Below are 24,310 nucleotides of genomic sequence, written 5' to 3' on the forward strand. Positions count from 1 at the left end.
AAATGGTTAAGATGTGGGGCTGGGGTTGTGGCTCAGTGGTAGAGTACTTGCTTCGCACCTGTAAGACCCTGGGTTAGATCCTCAGCACCACATAAAAATAAATAAGTGAAATAACGGTATTGTGTCCAACTACAACTAAAAAATAAATATTTTTTTAATGGTTAAGATGTGTATTTTAAGTTGTATGCATTTTTTTTAAAGAGAGAATTTTTTAATATTTATTTATTTTTTTCAGTTTTCGGCAGACACAACATCTTTGTTTGTATGTGGTGCTGAGGATCGAACCTGGGCCACACGCATGCCAGGCAAGCATGCTACCGCTTGAGCCACATCCCCAGCCCCAAGTTGTATGCATTTTACCAGAATTTTTTAAAAGGAACAAAGTGAAAAGCGATGGTCATGGGAAAATTATTTTTAAAAAACAAGTAAAAGGAGCTGGGGATGTGGCTCAGTGGTAGGCTAGCATAAGCAAGGCCCTGAGTTCAAAGCCCATTTTTCAAAGTTGTTTTGTTTTTGTTTTTGTTTTGGGTACCAGGGATTGAACACAGGAGTGCTTAACCACTGAGCCACATCCCCAGCCCTCAAAGTTTTTCTAACAGATTATGAAGCCCTTTTACCAGGTTTTCAGCAAGAAAATAACAGGAATTGTTTATTCCAAGGGAAGAGAATAGCAAGGTGAGTTTTTCATACATACCCACCTAGGTTACAGAATTCAGAAATCACATGTCTCCTAATCAATCATTAGAAATAGGCCTAAAAATATTTACCATCTACAGCTCGTCAGAACAAGAGCCAGGACAGCAGAAAGCAACAAAAACAAGGAGAACCACAAAGGGCTACAAAAAAAAGGTGCTGCTGGTTCACCAGCAAGAAAGCTCAGCAGGGAAGTGCCTTCTGCCACCTGCCCACAGCCCCACCAACCCAGACAAGTGGGCACCAGCACTGCTGGAGCAGAGGCATAACCCCAGGGCAAAGGGGCAATAGCAAGTGCAGACAGTAAACCAGAGACCACACATGGGATGGCTCCTGCTGCTCCAGGTACTACAATACATGTAAAAAATCAAACCAAAGATGATGTTTAAATGGTGTGTCATCAGGGGTGCAATTCAGTTATCCCAACAGCTACAATTCTTGTTCTTACAATTACAAAATGGAAACATCATTCATGATAGAGTCTGGACATCCCTAACACCTAGCTAGAAATGCAGGGAAAGAGTCTTTATTTAAAATGGATTGCATAAAGACAACTGGGAACACAAACAACATGCTAACCCATTAAGATTGAAAACAGTTTTTATTTCCTCTAGAAAGTTCAAAGTGTGATTACCTGAGAGACTGTGCCACTATGTTTTCACATATTGTCAGACAATGATTCACACGGTCTTTCTTGGTAGCTGAGAGTTCCTTCTTTCTAAAAATAAAAATTAAAAAAGGAAGTGAACATGTTGAATCATCCGCTTATGCATTCTATACCTTAGTCATCCAGTCAGCCAGTACTTCTTTACCATTAGGACTTAGTCACTACTCTCTGTGCTGGAACCAGGTGGGATCAGGACAGAAAAGCACAGAGGAGCACAACCAAAGACTCCCAACCATACGGCTCTACCGAAAATCAGGTGATCTCTTGAAAGCAGCTCATTCCCCTCATTTTAGAGAGAAGGAAAAAAATGAAGTGCCAACAGTCACCTGCCCAAGATTGCATAGGGTAAGAAGTAACACAGCCAGGACTGATCTTCTGGCTTCAAATCTACCCTGCAGCAGCTCACCAATTCACCTTCAATTCACATTTTTTTCACTTGTCAACATCACTGAAACCGGAACGCATCTTATAACCAATGGCATGTCACAGTTTAATTAGCAGCTTTTTTTCTTTCTCAAGCAGAACAGAAGTCAATGACATGGATCAAGGTGAAGGGACAGACAACTCATTGAAACAATAATACTGCACCTACTCTATGTACCCAGATGCCTCCATTTCTCAAAATCACATTAACTGACTATAGTCAGCATACTATATTGCCCTCAATGAGGTGTGGCTAACCACTTCTATATCCCCAGCAGCCAGAAATAAACCTTTTATTAAGACTCTCAGCAAGCAAAAGGAGATAAGCAGTCTGGTCAAGAAATAAAACTAATACCAGGCATGGTGGTACACATCTGTAATCCCAGCAACTCAGGAGGCTGAGGGAGGAGGATCAAGTTCAAAGCCAGCCTCAGCAACTTGGCGTGGCCCTAAGCAACTTAGGGAGACCCTGTTTAAAATATAAAGGTAAAAAGGACTGTGGAGGTAGCTCAGAGGTAAAATGCCCCTGGGTTCAATTCCCAGTATCGAAAAACAAAGAGAGAAATCAGACACAGTGTTTCCTTCCCACTCAAACCTATGGCTTCAGATGTCTTCAAAGATGACACTATCAACATATAGCAGAGGGAGAACCCAAAACAGGGTACTAACTGTAAGCAAATAAACCAGAGACCCCCAAGTTTTGGGGGGAACTAATTTTAAAAGTTAAAAAAAAAAACTAATTTATTAACACCTGTGATAATTTAATGCCTAATGTAATCTCCAGGCTCCTAAAAGTATATAGGAAGGCAAAGACTATTAAAACTGCACAAATTCACTGAGGGAACACCCTCCAAAAGGCATTTCAGATTTGGCTGGGAGGAAATAGGCAAGGGAGATCCTCCAAAGAGTAAAAAACTGAAGTCAGGGGTCAAGAAGAACACAGAAAAGGACCAAGGCCTGAATGTTACTGCCAGGGCCTGGCATTACTATGAACCAGGGAGCAAGTGCTCACCATTTATCTCTTTCCTAAAACGGACTTTTATGATGAGTTACACTGCAGACTGCTAATCGCCCTTGGAACTTCGTTTTCCCCTTATTAGATGTACGGCCCTAGTTAGAAACTGCCCTGACTGGCCTCCTAACAGCTAGCTGCAGGCAGGTGACTGTCCCACAGACGAAATGGAAACAGAAGTAGACTTGGTGCCTGCACTTCCATCTGCCTCCAGACAGAACGTGCCGGACACCCAGCTTTTGATTATGCAGATGACAATGAAAGCAACAGAACAGAAGGATCTTGGGTCCCAAGGTGACCATAAGCAGCCAAGCCCCCAGACTTCCCATCCTCACAAGTCCCTCACTTCAAAAGTGTGATTATGGAAATGACACAAACTGGGTGGTTCCACCGTGACAGATCAACAAATGCTACAGCCAAACGAGGAAAACCTATTTGGCCATGAAAAGGAACAAACCACCAATGGACACAAGGGCAAAGCACAATGCACTGTGTTTGGGGAAATAAGCTAGACTCCAAGATTGGTGATTCCATTTTTAGAATGTTCTGGAAAAAAACTACAAAAATGGAAAAGTATTCAATAATTTCCAGGGGCAAGAAGTTGAGAAAAAGAGGCATGGATGTAATAATTAATTACAAGGCTTTATGCATCTGTCAAAACTCACAGAACTGAACGCGACAGAGAACTATTGTACTGCATTAAATTACACCTCAACTGAGAGAAAAAAAACACTATGAGAATAAAAATGCTCTTTTCTTGAAACCACTGATTAAAGCCTCGTTACAGCAGCTTAGCTTTACCACAGCCTTCAAGAGAACTAGAGATCACTGACCATGTCAAGCTCTCAGGAGCTAACTAACTCACCAGCCCTGTTATCCTTTGATTTCCAAAGTGAAAATCTGCCCAAGGCCTTAAAAGAAGTACAATGTGTGCATACTTCAACATGGCATTCTGTTACACTGGTGCCTACGAGGACTTCGCTGCATGGTGGTGATGAAAAGAAAGGTTGATGAACATGAATTCAGTAGGCCTAGCAACTTAATGTGGTCAGAATAGAAATATTCACAGTCTGGAATTTTCAGCAGTGTTGAAGTCCAAGCAGAACCTTCATGACCATGGAGTCTCCACTTCCAGGCCTGAAAGGCAGGGAGCTGAAAGGTAGGATTCACAGCAGATCCATTCTCACTGGGTCCAACTTTCCCCATCCACAAATGAAAAGCTCAGCTAACAGCAGGATGGTCAACGGGAATTTTTTTTGATGGGCCTACTGTAATGAATGGGTTGTGGCTGCCCAGAGCAGTAAACCTCAGCTGTCTTCAAGAAGACTATCATGCTAAATGACTGGGGAACAAGGCCTCCTAAAGGAGGTGATTGCCAAGTTCCCTTCAGCTGTTACTAGAGTTTACAAGGCACACATTGAGGAAAGTAGCATGTCAATATGCCAACCATCTGTGTGGTTAAAAAAATCATTGTGGGGTCCAAAGTCTTATCACTCAGGAGAGTCATTAGAGTACTAGGAAAGCCCGAAAAAAAACCTTGCCAGGGACAATGGCACATGCCTGTAATCGCAGTTGCTTGGGAGGCTGAGACAGGAAAATCCCAAGTTCAAAGCCAGCCTCAGCAACTCAGCAAGGCAGTAAGCAACTTAGTAAGACTCTGTGTCAATAGAGTATGTAGCTCAATGGTTAAGCACACCTGGGTTTAATCCCTGGTTACACCGCCCCCCTGCAAAAAAAAAAAAAAACCCAGCTTCACACTAATTACCCATATGTCCAATGAAGAATTGGATAGGGGAGCTGGGATTGTGGCTCAGTGATGGAGCGTTCGCCTAGAACAGGTGGGACCCGAGTTCGATCCTCAGCACCACATAAAAATAAAAAAAGCATTGTGTTATGTCCATTTACACTAAAAAATAAATATTAAAAAAAAGAACTGGATAGGCCCATGGCCTTTTTTTTAATCAATCATAGAATGAATACAAATACAAGTTTACAAAAGTTTTCTTTCTCTTCATATATAAGATAAACCAAAAGAATACAGTTCTAGCAATGAACAGTATGGCCCTGGCTCAAGAGGCCTACCACCAGGACTGACTTCAATAAGAATTACTTAGCCAAAATCTATCAAACTATGACTGCAAAGAGAGAATACTATATCCCACCAATGAAATAAAACTTCATTATTCTGTTGTTTGGGTCCAGCTCCTCCCACAGCCCTTCTCGGGCCTGCCAGCACCTCTGTGGCAGTACTCCTCTGACTTCCTCCCCAGGGAGGACAGATGCCTGAGCACAAAGGCCACTAGCATTCAGTGTAAAGCACACACTTCACAGGGCTCCACAAAGAGCCCATCGAGGTACGGGAAACCAAATGTTTTCCATAGAATGTTTAAGTACACAGTAGAATGGACTCAAAAAAAATTTTAAATTAGTCTTATGGAATTTAGAAGACAAACAATAAAGATTCCTTTCTTTAAACTTGAGTTTCTAAAACTAAAAGATCAAAGAAAGTAGAAATTACTTTTTCTACCACTCTGGAAAAATACAGTCATTTTAATTCCACCTGCAAAAGAAATGAGCCGTGGTCAGCCTGCTCTAGTGTGCAGGGGAGCATCTGCACAGGTACACGTGCAGCACGTAGAGCAAGGACATCCTACTTGCTGGAACATAATTTTTAAATTACCAAAGAACTAATTCCAAAAATATAAATTCAGGCCCTCTCATCTAAACTCCTATCTTTAGAATTATGTAATTTTAAGATCATGCTGGATTACCCAAGGAAGTTGGAAGCTTTTACTCTTTTGGTTACCTCACCATCAGTCCTCCCCAGACTTTTACACACACTCCAAGCTGCAAGCAGAACTGGGGTCTGGGAGCAGCATTACCTGCAGGCCCAGAACTGAGTGACAGGCAGGGACCCAGGGAAACCGATCACTCAGCAGCCACTCTCCAGCTTCTGCCAAGTGCTATGCTCATGTGAGAGGGCCTGAACAATTAGGACGTTGTCAGAGGAGGTTTGTAAGAAGGAATGGGACATCAGCGCACTTGGAATTACATTTCATACTTTCTCAAGTAGCAATGGTTTAGAAAAGCATGCTTAGTTTATCACTGAACGCGGTTACATACACACACACACACACACACACACACATATAAAAACGTTTTGACTATCTAAATTCAGTCTCTGAAGTAGCAACATCCTGCAGCTTTCTGAATGGCAAATGACTTGGACGTGACATCATCATTCATCGGACAGAAACAAAAAACCATCTATAGAAAATACTGAAAGATCAGTTATACTGTGTTAAAATTTCCTAAAATAAAAGATAGACTGTACAATCAGAGTATTGCTAATAAAAGTGTTCCTCCTTAAAATAGTAAAATAGTAAAAGTGTTCCTCCTTAAAATAAAAAGTGGCAAAGCATCCCTGGATTCAATCCCCAGTACCAAAAATAAAAATAATAGTACCAAAAGAAGTCTAAAGTGAATTCACTTACAAACAAGGACTGAAGTTTGTAGTTAAATGTGAGCAAATTAGAATGAACACACAACTAATTTTTTTCAAGGCTGGGAATATAATACAAGACAGTAAGAAGAGAAGATACCTGGGAGAAGTAAGTGTCTACACGGAAAGATAAACAAAGGGCCTATCCCACATCAAATCCCAAAACCAGGTCCAGTGGACAGAGGATCTCAACAGAAAACGTGCATTAACAAGGCTTTTACACAACAGTCATGACCTTGAGGTTATGAAAAGTCAGTCAAACAGGATACGAACAGCACTGCCCATGCTGGGAAAATGTGATAAACTGGAATTCATTAAAATCAGGAATTGTTTCTCAAAAGACACCACTGTATGAGTGAAAAGACAAGCTACTAGAATAGGAGGAGACAGGTTCATAGCAGTACCTAATAAAGCTTAACAATCCAAACATTCAACTGAAGATTAAAAAATAATTGGTGCATATTCAAACAATAGAATATTACATAGCAGCAAAAATGATAAAACTAGCCAGACACAGAGGCACATGGTGATAATTCCAGCAACCTGGAAGGCTGAGGCAGAATTGCAAATTCCAGGCCTGCCTCAGCAACTTAGTGAGACCCTGTCTCAAAATAAAAAAATAAAAAGGCCTGAGCTAGAGATGTGGCTCAGTGATAGAATGTTCCTGGGTTCAATTAATGGTATTTAAAAAAAAAAGTCAAACTACATATTAAATCTTTAAAATATAACATTAAACGATGGGCTACGGATGCAGCTCACTGGAAAGCAATCGGCTGGTATGTGCAGGGCCCCGGGTTAATCCCCAGCGATCTCTCCACCCAAACCAACAAACTGGGCACAACCAAACCAGATTGTTTAAAGATGTATGCTTGTGTGGTAAGACTAGACAGCAAAGCAAGTAATCACCATAAAATCAGAAAAGCAGCTAAGGGGGAAGATGAGGGAAAAACACTGAAGGCAGAATCCTCTAGGGTGTAGAAGACTAAAGCTCTTCTCTGACTGGACAACAGTGACTAGTTTCACACACTGTTCTGCAAGTACATTTTATAATACAAAGGAAAACAAGATTCTAAATCGTGACACTGGTTAAGGAAGGAAAATAATAGAAAAAATACTTATCTTGAAAAACAAAGTAGGGCTGGGGATGTGGCTCAAGCGGTAGCGCGCTCGCCTGGCATGAGTGCGGCCCAGGTTCGATCCTCAGCACCACATACCAACAAAGATGTTGTGTCTGCCGATAACTAACTAACTAAATAAATATTTAAAAAAAAAAAAAAAGAAAGAAAAACAAAGTAGAGAGGCTGGGGATATGGCTCAAGCGGTAGCGCGCTCGCCTGGCATGCGTGCGGCCCGGGTTCGATCCGCAGCACCACATACCAACAAAGATGTTGTATCCACCGAAAACTAAAAAATAAATATTAAAATTCTCTCTGTCTCTGTCTCTCTAAAAAAAAAAAAAAAGTAGAACTGATGAAGTGTTTTGTGCTTAACAAAATACAGGTTATACTTTTCAGTACCCATTTTATAACTACTATATCCTGAGAACTTAGTATGAGCTAGATACTCTGGACTTGTCAATTAAAACAAACACTCTGTCTTCATATAGCTCACATTCTAGGACAGGAGTCAGACACACAAAGAACTACCTTGGGGTGATGCTAACAAAAAACAAAGCCGGAGAAAGGGACTAGACAGTGACAGATCACCTGATCAGTCCTCAAGAGAAACCTCAGGCCATGTGCTCATCAACACAGGTTTGTACAAATAGAAGGATAAACTAGTACGCAAATATACACACTACCAGAGCAGCCGTGCTGCTGTAATTCAGGTTTTTAATAGAGAAAACTGCAGATTATCCTGAAGCTGTAAGAAATCTAGCATATACTTAACTCAGTTTCCCCCAATGGTAACATTTTGCAAAAGTACAGCTCATCACAATCAGAATTATCAGCATTGACACACACCCACACACAGCTAAGTGCAGGAAGCCATCAGTAAAAAACACATGAGCATCTTCTCTTGACATAAAGCTTTTAGGTTTAACCTTGGGAGCTGCTAGGCAATACACTGCCCAAGGCACATGACCTTTATTTTCCCTCTGCTAGGAAGATCTCTCCTGGTAGCTCCAGAGATGGGTGTAACCTGTTGGGAACTGGACAGCCCACCTTTAATCTTTTTTGGAGAAGAACATTCTATGAAAGACCTTTGAAGTCCCCCAATATAAATAAAGCAGGCGGGGCTCTATTTTGCCACTAGTATAGAAGCTCGATCATTCTGATAGGCTAACCTGTCCAGCCCTGGCTTTTTGAAAATATTTTCTGAGTCCTTCGTTGTTTTATTTTTCCTAGCTTTTATTTCTCAGCTAGCCCATTCCACTGAGGGGAACCAGGTGAGAGCTCAGGATAGTGAACATTTCCATCACAAGAACCCTGCTCTGCCCTTTTATTACCAACTCACCTCCTTCCTTCCCCCCCTCCACATCTCCACATCATTACCCTGTCCCTAACCCCTGACAACCACCAATCCAGTCTCCATTCCTAAAATGATGTCATTTTTCAAATATTATACAAATGGAATCATAAAATAAGTAAAAACGTGAGGATTGGCCTTTTCACCAGCACAATTTCCTTGAGATTCATCCAGACCACTGCAGGTATCAGCAGCCGAGTTCCTCTTTACTGCCCAAGCAGTTTAAACAGTCACCGTTGAAAGACTTCAAAGCTGATTGCAGTTTGGGAATGTTACGACTAAACCTGCGAGAAATACTGGTATACAACTTTTTGTGTGAACCTACGTTTTCATTTCTCCAGGATTAATACCCAGAGGTACAGCTGAAGGGTCACTGCAACAGAAATTGAAATGTTGGGTTGTATAAGAAACTGCCAAACCACTTTCCAGAGAAGCCATACTATTTTATATTCCCACAAACAGTAATGAAATAACCCAGTTCGCCACATTCTCACCAGCATTTGGTGTTGCTTTTTAAAAACATATATTACTTGTTTTTCCACACAAGCTTTTATTGGTGTACAAGGCCTTCCACATGAACAACCTTCTACTCTAGCCTCCCTCTCTAACCAAGTCTCCTATTTCTGCCCTTCATTTTGCCACTGGCCACCTCCCATCCCTGTGATATGGAAAACATTCCCACCTTCTGTTCACTCTACCTGGACCTCTCTTCTTTCACATATCCAATGCTCACCCCTCTTTCTGTGCCAGTGCTACCTCTCAGTGCAGCTTACCTTCAAATCCTGCCACCTCGCCTCTCAGTCCGCTGTTGTTCTCCACAGTATCTGTCATTGCTGGTCTTGTTCCCTGGGCCCAGAACAGTGCCTGATACACCCTAGGCACTGTGTAAAAGGGATCTTTTCAGGTCACCCAGTCAGACCCCACTTAGGGCCTCATGACCAGTAGCTGGGAGCACAACCTACTTCACAGCTACACAAAAGCTCGGCTCAATGGCTCTAGGACAAATGTCACATGGCCTCAGCTACACCAGGACACACTCTTCCCTTCCAAATTCAACAACAGAGGTGAGGCCCAGATGCAGCTCCTCAACTCTAATATACATATAAATCACTCACAGAACTTGTTAAAATGCAGGCTCTGATTAGGTAGGTTCAAGGGTAGACAGAAATGCTGCATTCTTCAAAGCCCCCAAGAGACAGCACACACAGTCCTGAGATCATACCAGAACAGCAAGGATCTCTGATCTCAACACAGACTCTGGTCCTGAGCTGATTCAATTTATCACAACATTAAAAAGTTCCTTCTCACTGTATGAACAGACTGAATGTCCTGAGGGTGGACCCACTCAGAGGCAGTTTACCAAATAGCTGACTCTCCTATAGGGGCTGGCAGTGATGGAGGTGGGAACTCTTAAGGTGCATAAAACACACTACTCACACATTCTAAAAGCAGGAAAATGTGAAAGTTTGCCTACAGTTGTCTTTTTAAAAAGAAATCCTACAAATCAATTAATAAGAACTATATACACTGCTATGAAAAAAATACAATATAGTGTCCTACAAACAAAAGCAAACACTTAAATGCTTGCCTATGCATTTAAAAATCTGGGAAGAAAAAAGAAAAAAAATCTGGGTAGAAAACAAATAACTGTTATCTTTTGGGAATAAGACTAGGAGAGTGAACTGGGGGAGATATTCTGCTTTCCATCTTCATGCTGCTTGAGGATGTTTTTATGGTATATATGTGTAGCTTCTATAATTTTTTTAAACTAGTTAATAAAAGCAGCCAAAAAAGAAAAGCTTCCCCAAAGCAGTCCTTTCACTATTTTAATCGAGGAGTGGGCAAAATGCAGTTTGCCTGATTTTAGCCAGTCCACATGCTAAGAAATGCTTTTACATTTTTAAATGGCTATGAAATTTTAAAAATATTGTCACACTGGGTGTGAGAACAAGTTTCTTGTTTTGTTGCAGCTCCAGAAAAATGTTGGCACTAGATAAACTATTAAGTTTTTTTTAAGGATTAATAAAAACATAAGGACTAGTATTTTCTCACAGTACCTTGGAGGTTGAGAACAGAATGTCCACATACAGCCAGTCTCTGATGCAGACAGCATCTTTTTTTTTTAGTTGTAGATGGACACAATACCTTTATTTTATTTTTATGCAGTGCTGAGGATCAAACCCAGTGTCCTCCACATACGAGGCGAGCACTCTATCACTGAGCCACAACCCCAGTCCCTGCAGACAGCATCTTGATAATGCAGGTGCCCGCCACACCCACACGGCTGGGCTCACCTGGGCAGTGTCTCCTTCGTTCCTGCAGCAAGCACACTATCCAGCTCACAGCCTAAGAGTTGGAGAAGGGGGAGGTGGAGACAGGAGTAAGGCAGGGCACTGCTGCCCAGAGCCCAGGGCTGCAGGTTGAATTTTCCTACCACCACCCAGAAATTCCTGCCAGTGAGTGGAACAAGGAGCCCTCTGGCAGGGACCAGCACAGTAATATCAGATTTCTTGGCAGTCTGATTTGGAATTCACAATTTGTTTTCCCTAAGAAAGCATTGTTAAAATGTTGGTTTATTTCTACCATTAACACTACTTCCTTGTAAGTTAAACAAGTTAGTGGGTTTCAGCTTAAAAAGCTAAGTATGGGGAACCAGGCACAGTGGCGCATGCCTGTAATACCAGCAACTCTAAATAAAATACAAAAAAGGGCTGGGGATGTGGCCCAGTGGCTAAATGCCCCTGGGTTTAATCCCCAGTACCAAAAACAAAAACAAAAACAAAAACACCTAATCATCGGGCCAGGGTTGTAGCTCAGTGGTAGAACTATTGCTTCACATGTGTGAAGCACTGGGTTGGATTCTCAGCAACATATATAAATAAATAAAGGTCCACTGAATGAATGAATGAATGAATGAATGAATGAATGAAAAAAATACATACACACACACACACACATATATATATATATATATATATATATATATATATATATATATATAAATTAAACAAACAAAAAAAAAAGCTAAGCATCATTTACATCCTTTTAGTAGGAACTCCCCCACCTCCGGCCCCTGAATTCCAAATGTTCTCATAAATTACTTTGAACAGCAATCTGTCCAAAGTTCTCAGGAGCTACACAGAACATATTTTCTGGCTCCACAGTTTACAGGGCAGCTGAAAGGGTTAAGATTTTTTGGTTGATAAGTCACATGCAGAGCTTGCGGGACAGCTCCTGCAGGCAGCCAGACCAGAGTGAGTGAGACCACACAAGACCTGACACTCACTCAAACCTGAAGGACACTGAGGATGTTCCTAGCACCTGGCGTGAGCTCCGTAGGCACGTAAAGCAGACAGGCCACCCGGGCCCTCTCCTGTTAACACACCCACCACAGGGAAGCAGGGAACTGAGGCTGCAGCAGACAGGGAAGGACCTCTGACAGATGAAGCAACATGACTCATGATAGCCCAGCATCTGCTGGCGTGAGAGCTGAGACTCTGCTGACAGACTACTGAACGCCCTGGCCTCTTGTTTATAGTAGGGTCCAGAGGTTCTGCAAAGTTTCTAAAGGTGGCTGAAGCAGTGGACTTGTTTCTGGAAGATGTCAGAAAACAAGTCCACAAGCATTTATGTGATGCTGGTACTTGAAGACAGCCTTTCAGATGTTACTGAAGAAACCAACCTAAAAGCCCAAGGTTCTCATGCATTCCCACCAACTACAGGAACAAAGACACAGGAAGGATCTGAAAAAGCCCCTTACTCAGGTGGGCATGAACGGATTTTAAGACCTCACCTACAGGAGAAGTGTGGTTTTAGAAGTGAGCTTCACACTATCAGTGAAGAACTGAGATCCAGACTGAAGGCTAATGAGAGGGAAAAGGCGGCACAATCTACAAGCAAACAGGGCACGTCAAGGACCAAGGCCAGTCCTACAAGAGAAAGGCAGAGTCCTATGTGAGATGTGGTCATGGTTTGAGATGCAGGAACTGGGCAACTTGGAGGACCAGGATAGGAAAACTTCCACAGGACCAGACTGAGGACAACTCTTTGGTTCTTGTTGACTCCTGCTGAGGAAAAGTAGTCAAGACATTTCAAGAGAGCAGGACAACACACCGAGGCTAAACAAGGAGATGTTAGATTTGGTGGTCTCTCAGGAGCGGAAGCTCTCCTCATGACAGGTAACTGGCCCTGGGGCCAAGGGGGATGCTTTATGAGGACTCCCAGTATTCCTGATGTCTCTGCTTTTGCCTCTTCTCCATCCTACAGCAAGACAGACTGGGTTTTCTTCAACTATTCCTGGATGTCTAGTCAGCAGGAGACAGCTCACGGAAGAGCCCACTAAGCCTCCTGCCACACAGCACCATCTCCCTGCCCCCTCAGTGTCCTGCTCCATCAGAACAAATGAGCAGACACTAGGGGAGTCTTTTTTTTTTTTTTTTTAGAAAGAGGGTTTGAAACCAGGGGCACTTAACCACTGAGCCACATCCCCAACGCTTTTTTTTTTTTTTTAATTTTATTTAGAGACAGGGTCTCACTGTTGCTTAGGGCCTTGCTAAATTGCTGAGGCTGGCTTTGAACTCAAAATCCTCCTGCCTCAGCCTCCCAAGCCACTGGGATTACAGGCATGCATCACCACACCTGGCAAGGGGAGTCCTCTTTATCCACATCCCCCAAAGGCAAGGTCCTCTGAGAAGCCAGCTTCACACATAAGACAACTCTCCCCCACCCCTTTTTTTGGGGGGGTGCTAAAGAAAATAATAAACTTTCAATAGTCTGTATCTTGAGTTTCTGGTCTGGCTACAGGCAGAGCAGTAGCCTCTTAGTAGAAGGAGATGTTGGATTTGCCTCCCAGGGGGTTCAAGACCTTGTTGTGTAGGCGAGGCCTTGGCCCCAGCCTGGGCTGGTAGCTGACAGCCATGGGCATGGGCTCAGTCGCCTTGGCATGGTCTACTCCTCTCGAGCTGCCCTTCTCTCCCAACTCTTCTCAGGTCTGGTTTTGGGTCTTCTCATTCACCCAAGAACACATGATCCTTGGGTTTGTTTGGGTGTGCCAAAGGTGAAGTGGCAGTGACTAGGTAACCAAAAATGTCAGTGGTCTTCCCGCTAGGTGGGTTCAGATATTGTGGGATCTGCCTAGGAATCAATTCAAAGATACTCCTTCATTTCCCCCTGGGGGATTTGTCACCTTGGGTACATTCTGAGGTTCTTCAGTTGGTCCAAAAATATTCAACACCATACTACTGGGCCAACGTGAAGGAACAGCTTCTTCCAGACTTCCAAAAAGATTGCTGGATTCTCCTTCTGAAGGCTTCCTGATCCTATAGGGCCCAGTGGCCAGCCTCAGCATCTATGCCCTGGAATATGTTGGCCACTGTCCTGCGACTCAAGGCTTCATATTGTTAACTTCATCCCCTAAGTTGATCTACAGATTCAATACAATCAAATCAGAATCCCAGAGAGAAGGGGTGGGGCTGTAACTCAGTGGCGGAGCGCTCACCTCACACGTGTGAGGCACGGGGTTCGATCCTCAGCACCATATAAACATAAATAAATAAAATAAAGGTGTTGTGTCCGTATACAACTAAGAAAATTTAAATAAGAAAAAGAATCACAGATGGCTTCTTTGTAGAAATTAACGAAAGGATCCTATAATTCATCTGGAAATGCAATGGACCCAGAATAGCTATAAAAATCTTTAAAAAGAACAAAGTTGGAGGACTCACATTTCACAAACTGAAACTGGTACAAACTTCAGTAGTCAAGACTGTAGGGTTCTGGCACAGGACAGACATATAGATAAAGGAGTAAAATTGGGAGTCCAGAAATAAATCTATACATTTATGAGCAGTTAATTTTCAACAGGGTGCCAACATGATTCAATGGGGAAAGAATATTCTCTTCAACAAACAGTACTGAGACAATTGGATATCCACATATTAAAAAAAAAAAAAAAGTTGGACCTCTACCTTAACCACATTCAAAAATCAACTCAAAATGGATCAGACCTACAAGTAAGAGCTAAAACTCTAAAATTCTTAGAAGAAAACACAGGAATAAATCTTTGTGACTTTGGATTAAGCAATGGTTTCTTAGACAAAACACCGAAAGCACAGCAACCAAAGATAAAATAAGAGAAGCTGGACTTCATCAAAATTTAGAACTTTGGTGCTTCAAAGGATACTGTAAGGGAGAAAATTTTACAAATCGCATGTCAGATAAGTATCCAAATATATAAAGCACTGATATAAATCAACAAGAAAAAATACAGATAACTCTAAACTAGAAAATAGGAGAGAATGAGGACAAGTGCTTATAAGCTAATTTTAAGAAAGTCTGGATCCCTGGACTTACTGCTGAACTTCCTCAGACTTTTTTGTCTTATAACGAACTCTTACCTCTGCCCTGCTCAAGCTATTACAACGGGCTTCTGTCATTTGCAGCTGAAAGTAATCCTAACCAAATTAATACCAACTAAAGCTGCGGTTTCTTTTATCATTTTTTATTTTTTTTGTAATTGTAGATGGATAGCATGCCTTTATTTTGTTTCATTTTTGTGTGGTACTAAGAACCAAACCCACTGCATCACACATGCTAGGCAAGTGCTCTGCCACTGAGCTACAGCCTCAGCGCCTATAGCTGCGTTTTGTTCTAATCAAGTCCTCTTGGTTGTACCATCAAAATCCAGTCACTCCTCACCTTGCCCACTGCCTATCCCTTACATAATTCAACATCATTTCTCACCCAATGGATCACTGCAATGGCTTTCAGCTAGTTTCCTGTTTTCTGTCTGTGTTCCCCTTTACTCCACTGTCAAAGTGCATTTTAAAATGGCATTCAGGCCACTACTCTGATCTAATCCTCCAATGACTTCTCCCTCAAATAATGGAGAATGTCTACTTCACCACAAGGAAAGTGGTATTGATCTGGTACCATATGCCCTGCATCCCTCGGACCTCACCTCCTACAAGAATTGCCCCCTAACTCGAGTCACCCAACAAAAATGACCTCCTTGCTGTTCATCCCACAGGGGGTGCTTTGGACACGTTCTCACTGCAGTGTGTATGGAATGTCCCTCCAGACACCTGTGCATTAGATCCTTGACACTTTTCTGGGGTGTACTGAAAAGCCATGAAATTAGTGGACATTCCCTCAACACCCTATCTAAAACATCAAAACTGTATTAGCTTAGATGTTTCCTAGTCCCTTCCCTGCTCTGCTGTTCCTCTTCACTTATTATTAACATGTTATACACTTTATCTCTCTTGCTGTCTCCATCCCTCCCTAGAATGAAAACTTCATTAGGGCATAGCTCTGTTCACTGCTGAGCCCTGCATTCGTAACAGTGCCAGACACACAGAAATCACTAAACATTTACTGATGAATAAATACAACTACCATCAGGGGAAAACTAGGCGGGAATCTGAAGAATGAGAATGTGTCAAAATCTAATGCCAATACCTCACAATAATTGTTAGGGCCCTAGAAAGCATGCCAGACTTGCAGAGACTATGACCAGCCCCACAGAGAAGTCTGCATCCTGTATGCTGAGAAAAAAAGCAGGCACTTAGACACTCTGAATGTGGCTGTAACACTATAGTTTCCTACAATAGAACAAAAACCATAAAAATAGAACAGATACTTTCCACCTTGCTTTGGCCAGTCTCACTTTAGGAAGGGACTTCAGCTAAAGCACATGAACAGGTATGCCAAAATCTAAACTTACAGCAGTAAGTTTGTTCCTCAAGATTGATGAATATCTGCTTTCTCAACAGCAAAGTACACAGAAATATGATATGGATGGATTTTATTTTAAAGAACTATAATTAAGCTTAATGCAGTTGATTTCAGAGCATGCTAAGAACCTTTAAAAGTTACTATGCTAAACTGCTTTTGTTTTCAAATAATTTTAAATCTATTGTAATAAATGCACAGATTGTATCCAGAAGGATACATAAGAAGTATACCACAGTGCTTGATCCTGGGAACAGAGCTAGGCATGCAGGAGAAAGGCATGGAACTGAGTTATGTTAATGTATCACTTATGCAAAAATAATAGATTAAATCTGTTTAAAGCAGCCTCACAGCAGTAAGGTCTTTCTTACCACCCAGAGCCTGCTTAGTGTTTATACAAGATACATGCAATGTGTGAAGTTCCATGACTCCTACCATACACAGAGGCACTACAATAAGACTTTATAATGACCAGAAACTAATTGTGCAGAAATACATCAAATTGATTTTTTTAAATTCCTCTAAGTACTCAAACAGATTTTTCCCCTTTTAGAAGAAAAATTCATTCCAAATTTTAACCAACATTACTGTCCAAATCCTCATTTTCTAATTAAACTCTCAGGACAGGGCAAGGACTCCATCAGAAATATAAAGAACAAGAAATATTACTAAAACGAATGATTCTCAATGGAGTGAGATTCTTTAAGGTGCTGCTTCCTTATTGCCATCCATATTGTACAAATCTCGATCAGAAATAAAACGCTCAGAGGTCGGAGAAAGGCCTGAACTGCAGCAAGGAACAGGCCCAAAGTTCAGCATTCAGATTTCCAGGGGAAGACCTATGGTTCCGTTAGATATTATTAATGGTCTTTTTCTGTTCCAAAAATTCTCCCCAAAATGAGCAGCAGAGACCCCCCTGGCTTCCAAAGAGTAACGGATGTCAGCAATGAAGCAAACAGGAGCTCTTTTACCGGCACGCCTGAGATGTTCCTGGAGCCTGCAGATGCCCCATGTTCTAGCAAGCTCAATGCAATATAGCTGAAATGTAAAACTCATTCATCCCCCCACAAAAAACTGCACCCCACTAAGTGTCGGCTTAATTTTTAACAGAAAATATGAAATACACTTCAGTCAACTTTTCCTAAAATGCCAATCAATTTTATTAATTCTGTAAGTAGTTCACCACCTACTTGGGAATCACGACTCGTGCAAAATGCCTGCAGAACAACTTGAGCTTAAGTGAGTCTCTCCGGTGATGTTCTAAAACCGTGTTACTCCACTGCCATCAAAAACTAAACGGAATGCCTCGTGTAGGGAGCGCCTCAAATCACAGGCTGTCTGAAGTGCCACTTGCAAAGGGAACCTCCCATTGGACGCATCCTCGCTCCCCCGCCCCCCGCTCCGCGGAGCAGACCGACAGGCATGATGTCACCCACTATCCCGCAGCTCGCGCCCCGGCCCGCTCCTGGCGAGCTGCGCCCCGAGCGGGAGCGGCCGCGGGCCCCGGCGCGGCCCCACCACAGTCACGGTTCCTCGCCAGCCAAGAGAAGCAAGTTCGCTCCCTAACTCTCCACTCGCAGGGGAGGGTGAGAGGGCCGGGACGACGCCCATCGGCGAGTTGGGGACAGGCCTCCCGGCAGAGGGCACCCAGGCGAGGGCGGGCGACCCTCCGTGGGGCTGCGCGGTCGCCGTCGCCCGCGCGCAGGCTCAGGTCGCGGGGGCCGCCCGGACTCACGGTCGGGGCAGCGGCTCCTCGGCCACAGCCGGGCCGGGCGGCGGCGGGGGCGGCTGCAACTGCAGCGGCGGCGGCTGAGGAGGCGGCGGCGGCGGCGGTTGCTGCTGCTGCTGCTGCTGCTGAAAGGACTTGAGGGACTCGAAGGCCTTCATCAGCTTTTCCAGGGTCGCCATGACAGCCTCCCGCTTCGCGGGGCAGCCCCCGGAGGCCTCGAGCCGGCTTGCGCACCGCGGCGCAGCTCAACAGAGGAGCAATGAATGGGGCTCGGCGCCGCAGGGAGAAGTAGAACCCCAGCGCCCGGCCATCTTGGGCCAGTCCCGGCAGCCCCCGCAGCGCCCTGCGTCTCGCAACGCGGCGCCGGCGGGGGAGGGGCCACGCAGAGCCCGCGGGATTGACAGCCCGAGGCGGGGACCTCCGCCAATGGCCGGCTGGTGCGCTGGCCCACCCCCGCCTCCACACAGTCGCCCCTCAAAGATCGCGGCGCCACTCCTCAGCAAAGACGCAGGACTCGGCGGAAAGGGGGCGGGGAGATCTGCTAGGAGGCGGGACAAAGCGGAAGGGGCGGGGCGAGTGCGAGGCTTGTCGGCGGGGCGGGTTGTGGGCGTGGTGGCGGGGCGGGGCGAGGAGGTGGGCAGGGCGCGGCGAAAGCAGGGTGGTTTCTCCAGGAGGAAAGGTCCTGGGGAGGGGCGCGCGCGCGCGGGGAAGGCCCAACGCGACTCCCGGACTCTCCGCAAGAACCAGCTCTGGCGCGGAGCTGGAGGCCCTGCGTGACTCCTTGTCCATCGAGCTGGCCGGTGGCCTGAGCTAGGGGCTTGCTCTCGACAGCTCGACGGACACCATGTTGGGGGCTCCTGGACAGGAGGAGGGAGGCAGTGAGTGGCCCCTGCGCAGGACTCGGGGCTCGGTGTGGTCCCGGGCCTCCAGAGGGACTGGTCTGGGACAGGCACAGATGAGCCATGGCTGCTTCCCGAAGAGGCTGCAGTTAGTGCAGAGAGAAGCAGCTTTAATCATAGAGACACCCCACAGGAAGAACTCTCCAGCCCAGGGGTGTCCCCTCTGTGGGAGAGCAACTCTGCCCTGGACGTTGGGCAGGACCTCCAAGGCACTCCTTGTGCCCAGGCGTGTAGGCAGGCGCTGGGCAGGTCCTAGTTTCCAGGATCTCCCTGCCTGATGGGAAGGTGGGAGAACAAGCAGAGGGGCACCAAGGGTGGGGGGCACCAATGGGGAGTTCCTGCAGCAGGGAGTGGGGTTGGCCTCAGGGAGAGCATTCTGGGCAGTGATGAGCGGCTACAGCCCACTGGGAACACATGTGCAACTCAGAGTCCCTGTTGGGTGTCCACAGTTTACACCTCCACCTGCTCTCAGATCCTGTCAGCTGTTCCAAAGTGATCAGGTAAAGGGAAATAGCATTGTTCCCAATACTAAAATATCATTGTTCCCAATACTAAACATAATGTTGAGACTCCTGATCCTTCCATTATTTCTGTTTTTAACATGAATACCTCCAGAGTATTCCTTTATCAGGTAAAGTGCTGCATTTTGGGGCTGATGGATATATTTACCATGCTAAAGAAGTAGCTGTTTGAAGCCAGGCGAGATGGCACGCACCTGTAATCCCAGTGGCTCAGGAGGCTGAGGCAGGAGGATTGAAAGTCCAAAGTCAGCCTCAGCAAAAGTGAGGCACTAAGCAACTCAGTGAGACCCTGTCTCTAAATAAAATACAAAATAGGGCTGGAGATGTGCTCAGTGGTTGAGTGCCCCTGAGTTCAATCCCTAGTACTCCCCCATAGTTGTTTATTTTCGCAACCATTTATTTATATTAAAAAAACAGGTGTTGTATTTGGTCAAATGCCTTTATAGCCTTTATGAAAATGATCTTTTATTTTTCCTTTGAACCTATTCACAAGTTTGTTTTTACTAGAGTTCTTAGTATTGAACCATCCATGAATTATTGGAATAAACCACATAACATTATGATGCAATTTTTAAATGTGTTGTTGGCTTCTGTTTGATAATATTTTATTAAAGATCTTTACATTAATATTCATAAAAGAACATGGAGTTCTTTGTGAGGTCTACATAAGATTATGGTCATCCATTTGTACTTGCTTTATAAATAGGATTGGGAGGTTTTCTTTTTATAGGTTCTGGAACATTTAAATTCATTTGAACTATTTGTTCTTTGAGGTTTGCTAACATTTCTATGTCATATTGAGGCAGAACATAGAAATGGGGATTTGGAGAGTGGGATCCCACCCCCCAGGTTAAAATCCTAGGCTCAGCTTGTTTTGTGGTGGTGCTGGTTTTGGCTGACTAACTGAAAGGACCTCTCATGCTTGGATGTCCATATGTTCTGTTGCTGCCCCAGGTTTCCTTGACTACCCTAATAATATATAGTGTTGTGAACACCAATAGCTGCTCTGAACCCAAGCAGTGCCTTTGTTTTAAGGAACAAGCACAGGACAAATTCAGGTTAACACACAAACACCTTAAACCATCCCAATATGGCACTAAGAAATTAAAATTATAGGGCTGGGGATGTGGCTCAAGCGGTAGCGCGCTCGCCTGGCATGCGTGCGGCCCAGGTTCCATCCTCAGCACCACATACAAACAAAGATATTGTGTTGTGTCCGCTGAAAACTAAAAAATAAATATTAAGATTCTCTCTCTCTCAGTCTCTCTCTCTCTCTCTCTCTCTCTCTCTCTCTCTCTCTCTCTCTTTAAAAAAGGAAGTGAATCTTTCATAAAAATTTAAAAAATAAAATTACACACTTTCCACTGAGCCAGAGAAAGAGAACAATCAAGGAAGACTCACCAATGAAAAGTTCCTCATTGAAACAGTAAAAAAAAAAAAAAAAAGAAAAAGAAAAAACCCAGGCAGAAAGCCACAACAGTACCCTCCTGGGAGCTTTCTTTGCTTGCTTCTAATAAATCTGCTATAGAATTCTCACCCTCCAGAGTATGATTACTTCATTCTTCTGGTTTGTGAGACAAGAACCCTCCAGTGCTCACATGATTGTGTGTTACAAAATCACCTGAGCCCAGTATGTTTTTGAAGGGTAGCTCTTTTCTTTTAATTTTTAATTCAATTAGTTATACATGACAGTAGAATGCATTTATGCACTTTGATATATCATACATAGATGGAATATAATTTCTCATTTTTCTGAGTGTACATGTTGCAGAATCATATTGGTCATGGAGTCACATAGATACATACAGTGATAATGTCTGTTTCATTCTATTATCTTTCCTATCCCCACATCCCCTCTCCTCCCCTCCTACCACTTCCCTCTACCTAATGTAAGGTAATGCTATTCTTCCCTGCTATTCTTCCGCCCCCAAGCCTTATTGTGGATTAGCATCTGCATATTAGAGAAAACATTAGGCCTTTGGTTTTTTAGGATTGGCTTGTTTCACTTAGCATGATATTGTCCAACTCCAACCATTTACTGGCAAATGCCATAATTTAACTCTTCTTTAAAGCTGAGCAATATTCCATTTAAGTATATATACCACATTTTCTTTATCCATTCATCTGTTGAGGGACACCTAGGTTAGTTCCATAGCTTAGCTATTGTGAATTGGGCTGCTATAAACATTGATGTGGCTGTGTCACTATAGTATGCTGATTTTTAAGTCCTTGAGTACAAACCAAGAAGTGGGATAGCTGGGTCAAATGGTGGATCCATTCCAAGTTTTCTGAGGAATCTCCATACTGCTTTCCATAGTGGTTGCACCAATTTGCAGTCCCACCAGCAAAGTATGAGTACCTTTTTTCCACATCCTCACTAATATTTATTGTTACCTGTATTCTTGATAACTGCCATTCTGACAGGAGTGAGAGTAGTTTTGATTTGCATTTCTCTAATTGCTAGAGATGACAAACACTTTTTCATATATTTGTTGATCAATTGTATTTCTTTGTGAAGTGTGTGTTCAGTTCCTTAGCCCATTTATTGATTGGGTTATTTGTTTTTGGTTGAATGGAAGTGGTGAAAGAGGACATCCTTGTCTTGTTCCAGTTTTTAGTGGAAATACTTTCAATTTTTTTCCATTTAGAATGATGCTGGCCTTGGGTTTAGCATATATGGCTTTTACAGTGTTGAGGTATGTTCCTACTTCCCAAGTTTTTATAGTGTTTTGAACATGAAGGTGTATTCTATTTTGTCAAATGCTTTTTTTGCATGTATTGAGTTGATCATATGATTCTTGTTTTTAAGTCTATTAATATGATGAATTACATTTATTAATTTCTGTATGTTGAACCAACCCTGCATCCCTGGGATGAACTTCACTTGATCGTGGTGTGTTATCTTTTTAATATTTTTTGTGTGCAATTTGCCAGAATTTTATTGAGAATTTTTGCATCTATGTTCATCAGGGATATTGATCTGAAGTTTTCTTTCCTTAATGTGTCTTTGTCTGATTTTGGTATCAGGGTGATTAGCCTCATAGAATGAAATTGAGAAGGGTTTTTTTGGACGGGGTCCCCTCCTTTTCTACTTCATGGAATACTTTGAGGAGTATTGGTGTTAATTCTTCTTTGAAAGTCTTGTAGAACTCAGCTGAGAATCCTTCTGGTCCTAGGCTTTTCTTGGTTAGTAGGCTTTTGATGGCATTTTCTATTTCAGCACTTCAAATTGATCTGTTTAAAGCATGTATGCCCTCCTCATTCAGTTTGGTAGGTCATATGTCTCTAGAAATTTGTCGATGTCTTTGATATTTTCTATTTTATTAGAGTATACATTTTCAAAATAGTTTCTAATTATCTTCTGTATTTCAGACATGTCTGTTGGGATATTTCCTTCTTCATCTTGTATTTTAGTAAATCAAGTTTTCCCTCTTTTTCTCTTCATTAGCTTGGCCAAGGGTTTATCTATTTTATTTATTTTTTTCAAATAACCAACTTTTTGTTTTGTCAATTTTTTGAATTCTTTTGTTCAATTTCACTAATTTTAGATTTTATTTTAATTACTTCCCTCTTCTGTTTTTGGTGTTGATTTGTTCTTCTTTTTCTAGGGCTTTGAGATGTAGTGTTAGGTCATTTATTTGTTGACTTTTTATTCTTTTAATGAAAGCACTCAACACAATAAACTTTCCTCTTAGTACTGCCTTCATAGTGTCCCAGAGATTTTGATTTGTTGTATCAATGTTCTCATTTACCTCCAAGAATTTTTATATTTCATCATCAATTTCTTTTTTTTTAAGAGAGAGTGAGAGAGGGAGAGAGAGAAAGAGAGAGAGAGAATTTTAATATTTATTTTTTTAGTTATCGGCGGACACAACATCTTTGTTTGTATGTGGTGCTGAGAATCAAACCCAGGCCACACTCATGCCAGGCGAGCGCGCTACCGCTTGAGCCACATCCCCAGCCCCTCATCATCAATTTCTTCTACTATCCATTCATCATTCAATTGTGTATTACTTAGTCTTCATTTGTTAAGTAGCTTCTATTTTTTATTTTATCATTGACTTCTAATTTCATTTCCTTGTGATCTGATAGAATGCAGGCTATTATCTTTTTTTTCTGTATTTACTAAGAGTTGCTTTGGGGTATAAGATATGGCCTATTTTAGAGAAGGAGCCATGTGCTGCTCAAAGAAAAGTATATTTGCTCAATGATGGATAAAATATTCTATATATGTCTGTCAAGTCTAAACTATTGATTGTATTATTTAATTCTATAGTTTCCTTATTTAGTTTTTATTTGGAAGATCTGTCCAGTAGAGACAGAGGTGTGTTAAAGTCATCCAGTATTATTGTGTTGTGGTCTTTTTGACTCCTGAAATTGATGTACATAGATGCTCCACTGTTTGGAGCAGAAATATTTATAACTTTGTTATGTCCTCCTTATATATACTTCCCTTAGGAAGTATGAGCTGCCCTTCTTTGTTTCTTTGGAATAACTTTGAAGTCTACTTTATCTGAAATGAGACTGGAAATCCCTGCTTGCTTACACAATCCATAAGCGTGATAAGTTATTCCCCGTCCTTTCAGCCTGAGGATGTCTTTGCCCATGAGGTGAGTCTCTTGAAGACAGTGTATTGTTGGGGCTTGCTTTTTAATCCAATCTAC

General features: G+C 42.8%; 1 protein-coding gene and 1 pseudogene across 1 annotated transcript in view; both read right to left on the reverse strand.

The window, feature by feature from the left end:
* The window catches only part of Htt (huntingtin), a 136,566-nt gene extending 117,835 nt beyond the window's left edge, over positions 1 to 18,731 (reverse strand). The window contains exons 1-2 of the mRNA XM_026395204.2: positions 18,233 to 18,731; positions 1,328 to 1,411 (exon numbers count right to left, since the gene is read on the reverse strand). Of these exons, the coding sequence (XP_026250989.2) occupies positions 1,328 to 1,411; positions 18,233 to 18,405 (257 nt within the window). The 5' untranslated portion in view covers positions 18,406 to 18,731. The remainder of the gene's footprint in view (positions 1 to 1,327; positions 1,412 to 18,232) is intronic.
* On the reverse strand, positions 13,586 to 14,113 carry LOC144257310 (jupiter microtubule associated homolog 2 pseudogene; annotated as a pseudogene).
* Positions 18,732 to 24,310: the final 5,579 nt, after the last annotated feature.

This window comes from Urocitellus parryii, chromosome 10 (assembly GCF_045843805.1).
Source record: "Urocitellus parryii isolate mUroPar1 chromosome 10, mUroPar1.hap1, whole genome shotgun sequence".
NCBI lineage: Eukaryota > Metazoa > Chordata > Mammalia > Rodentia > Sciuridae > Urocitellus > Urocitellus parryii.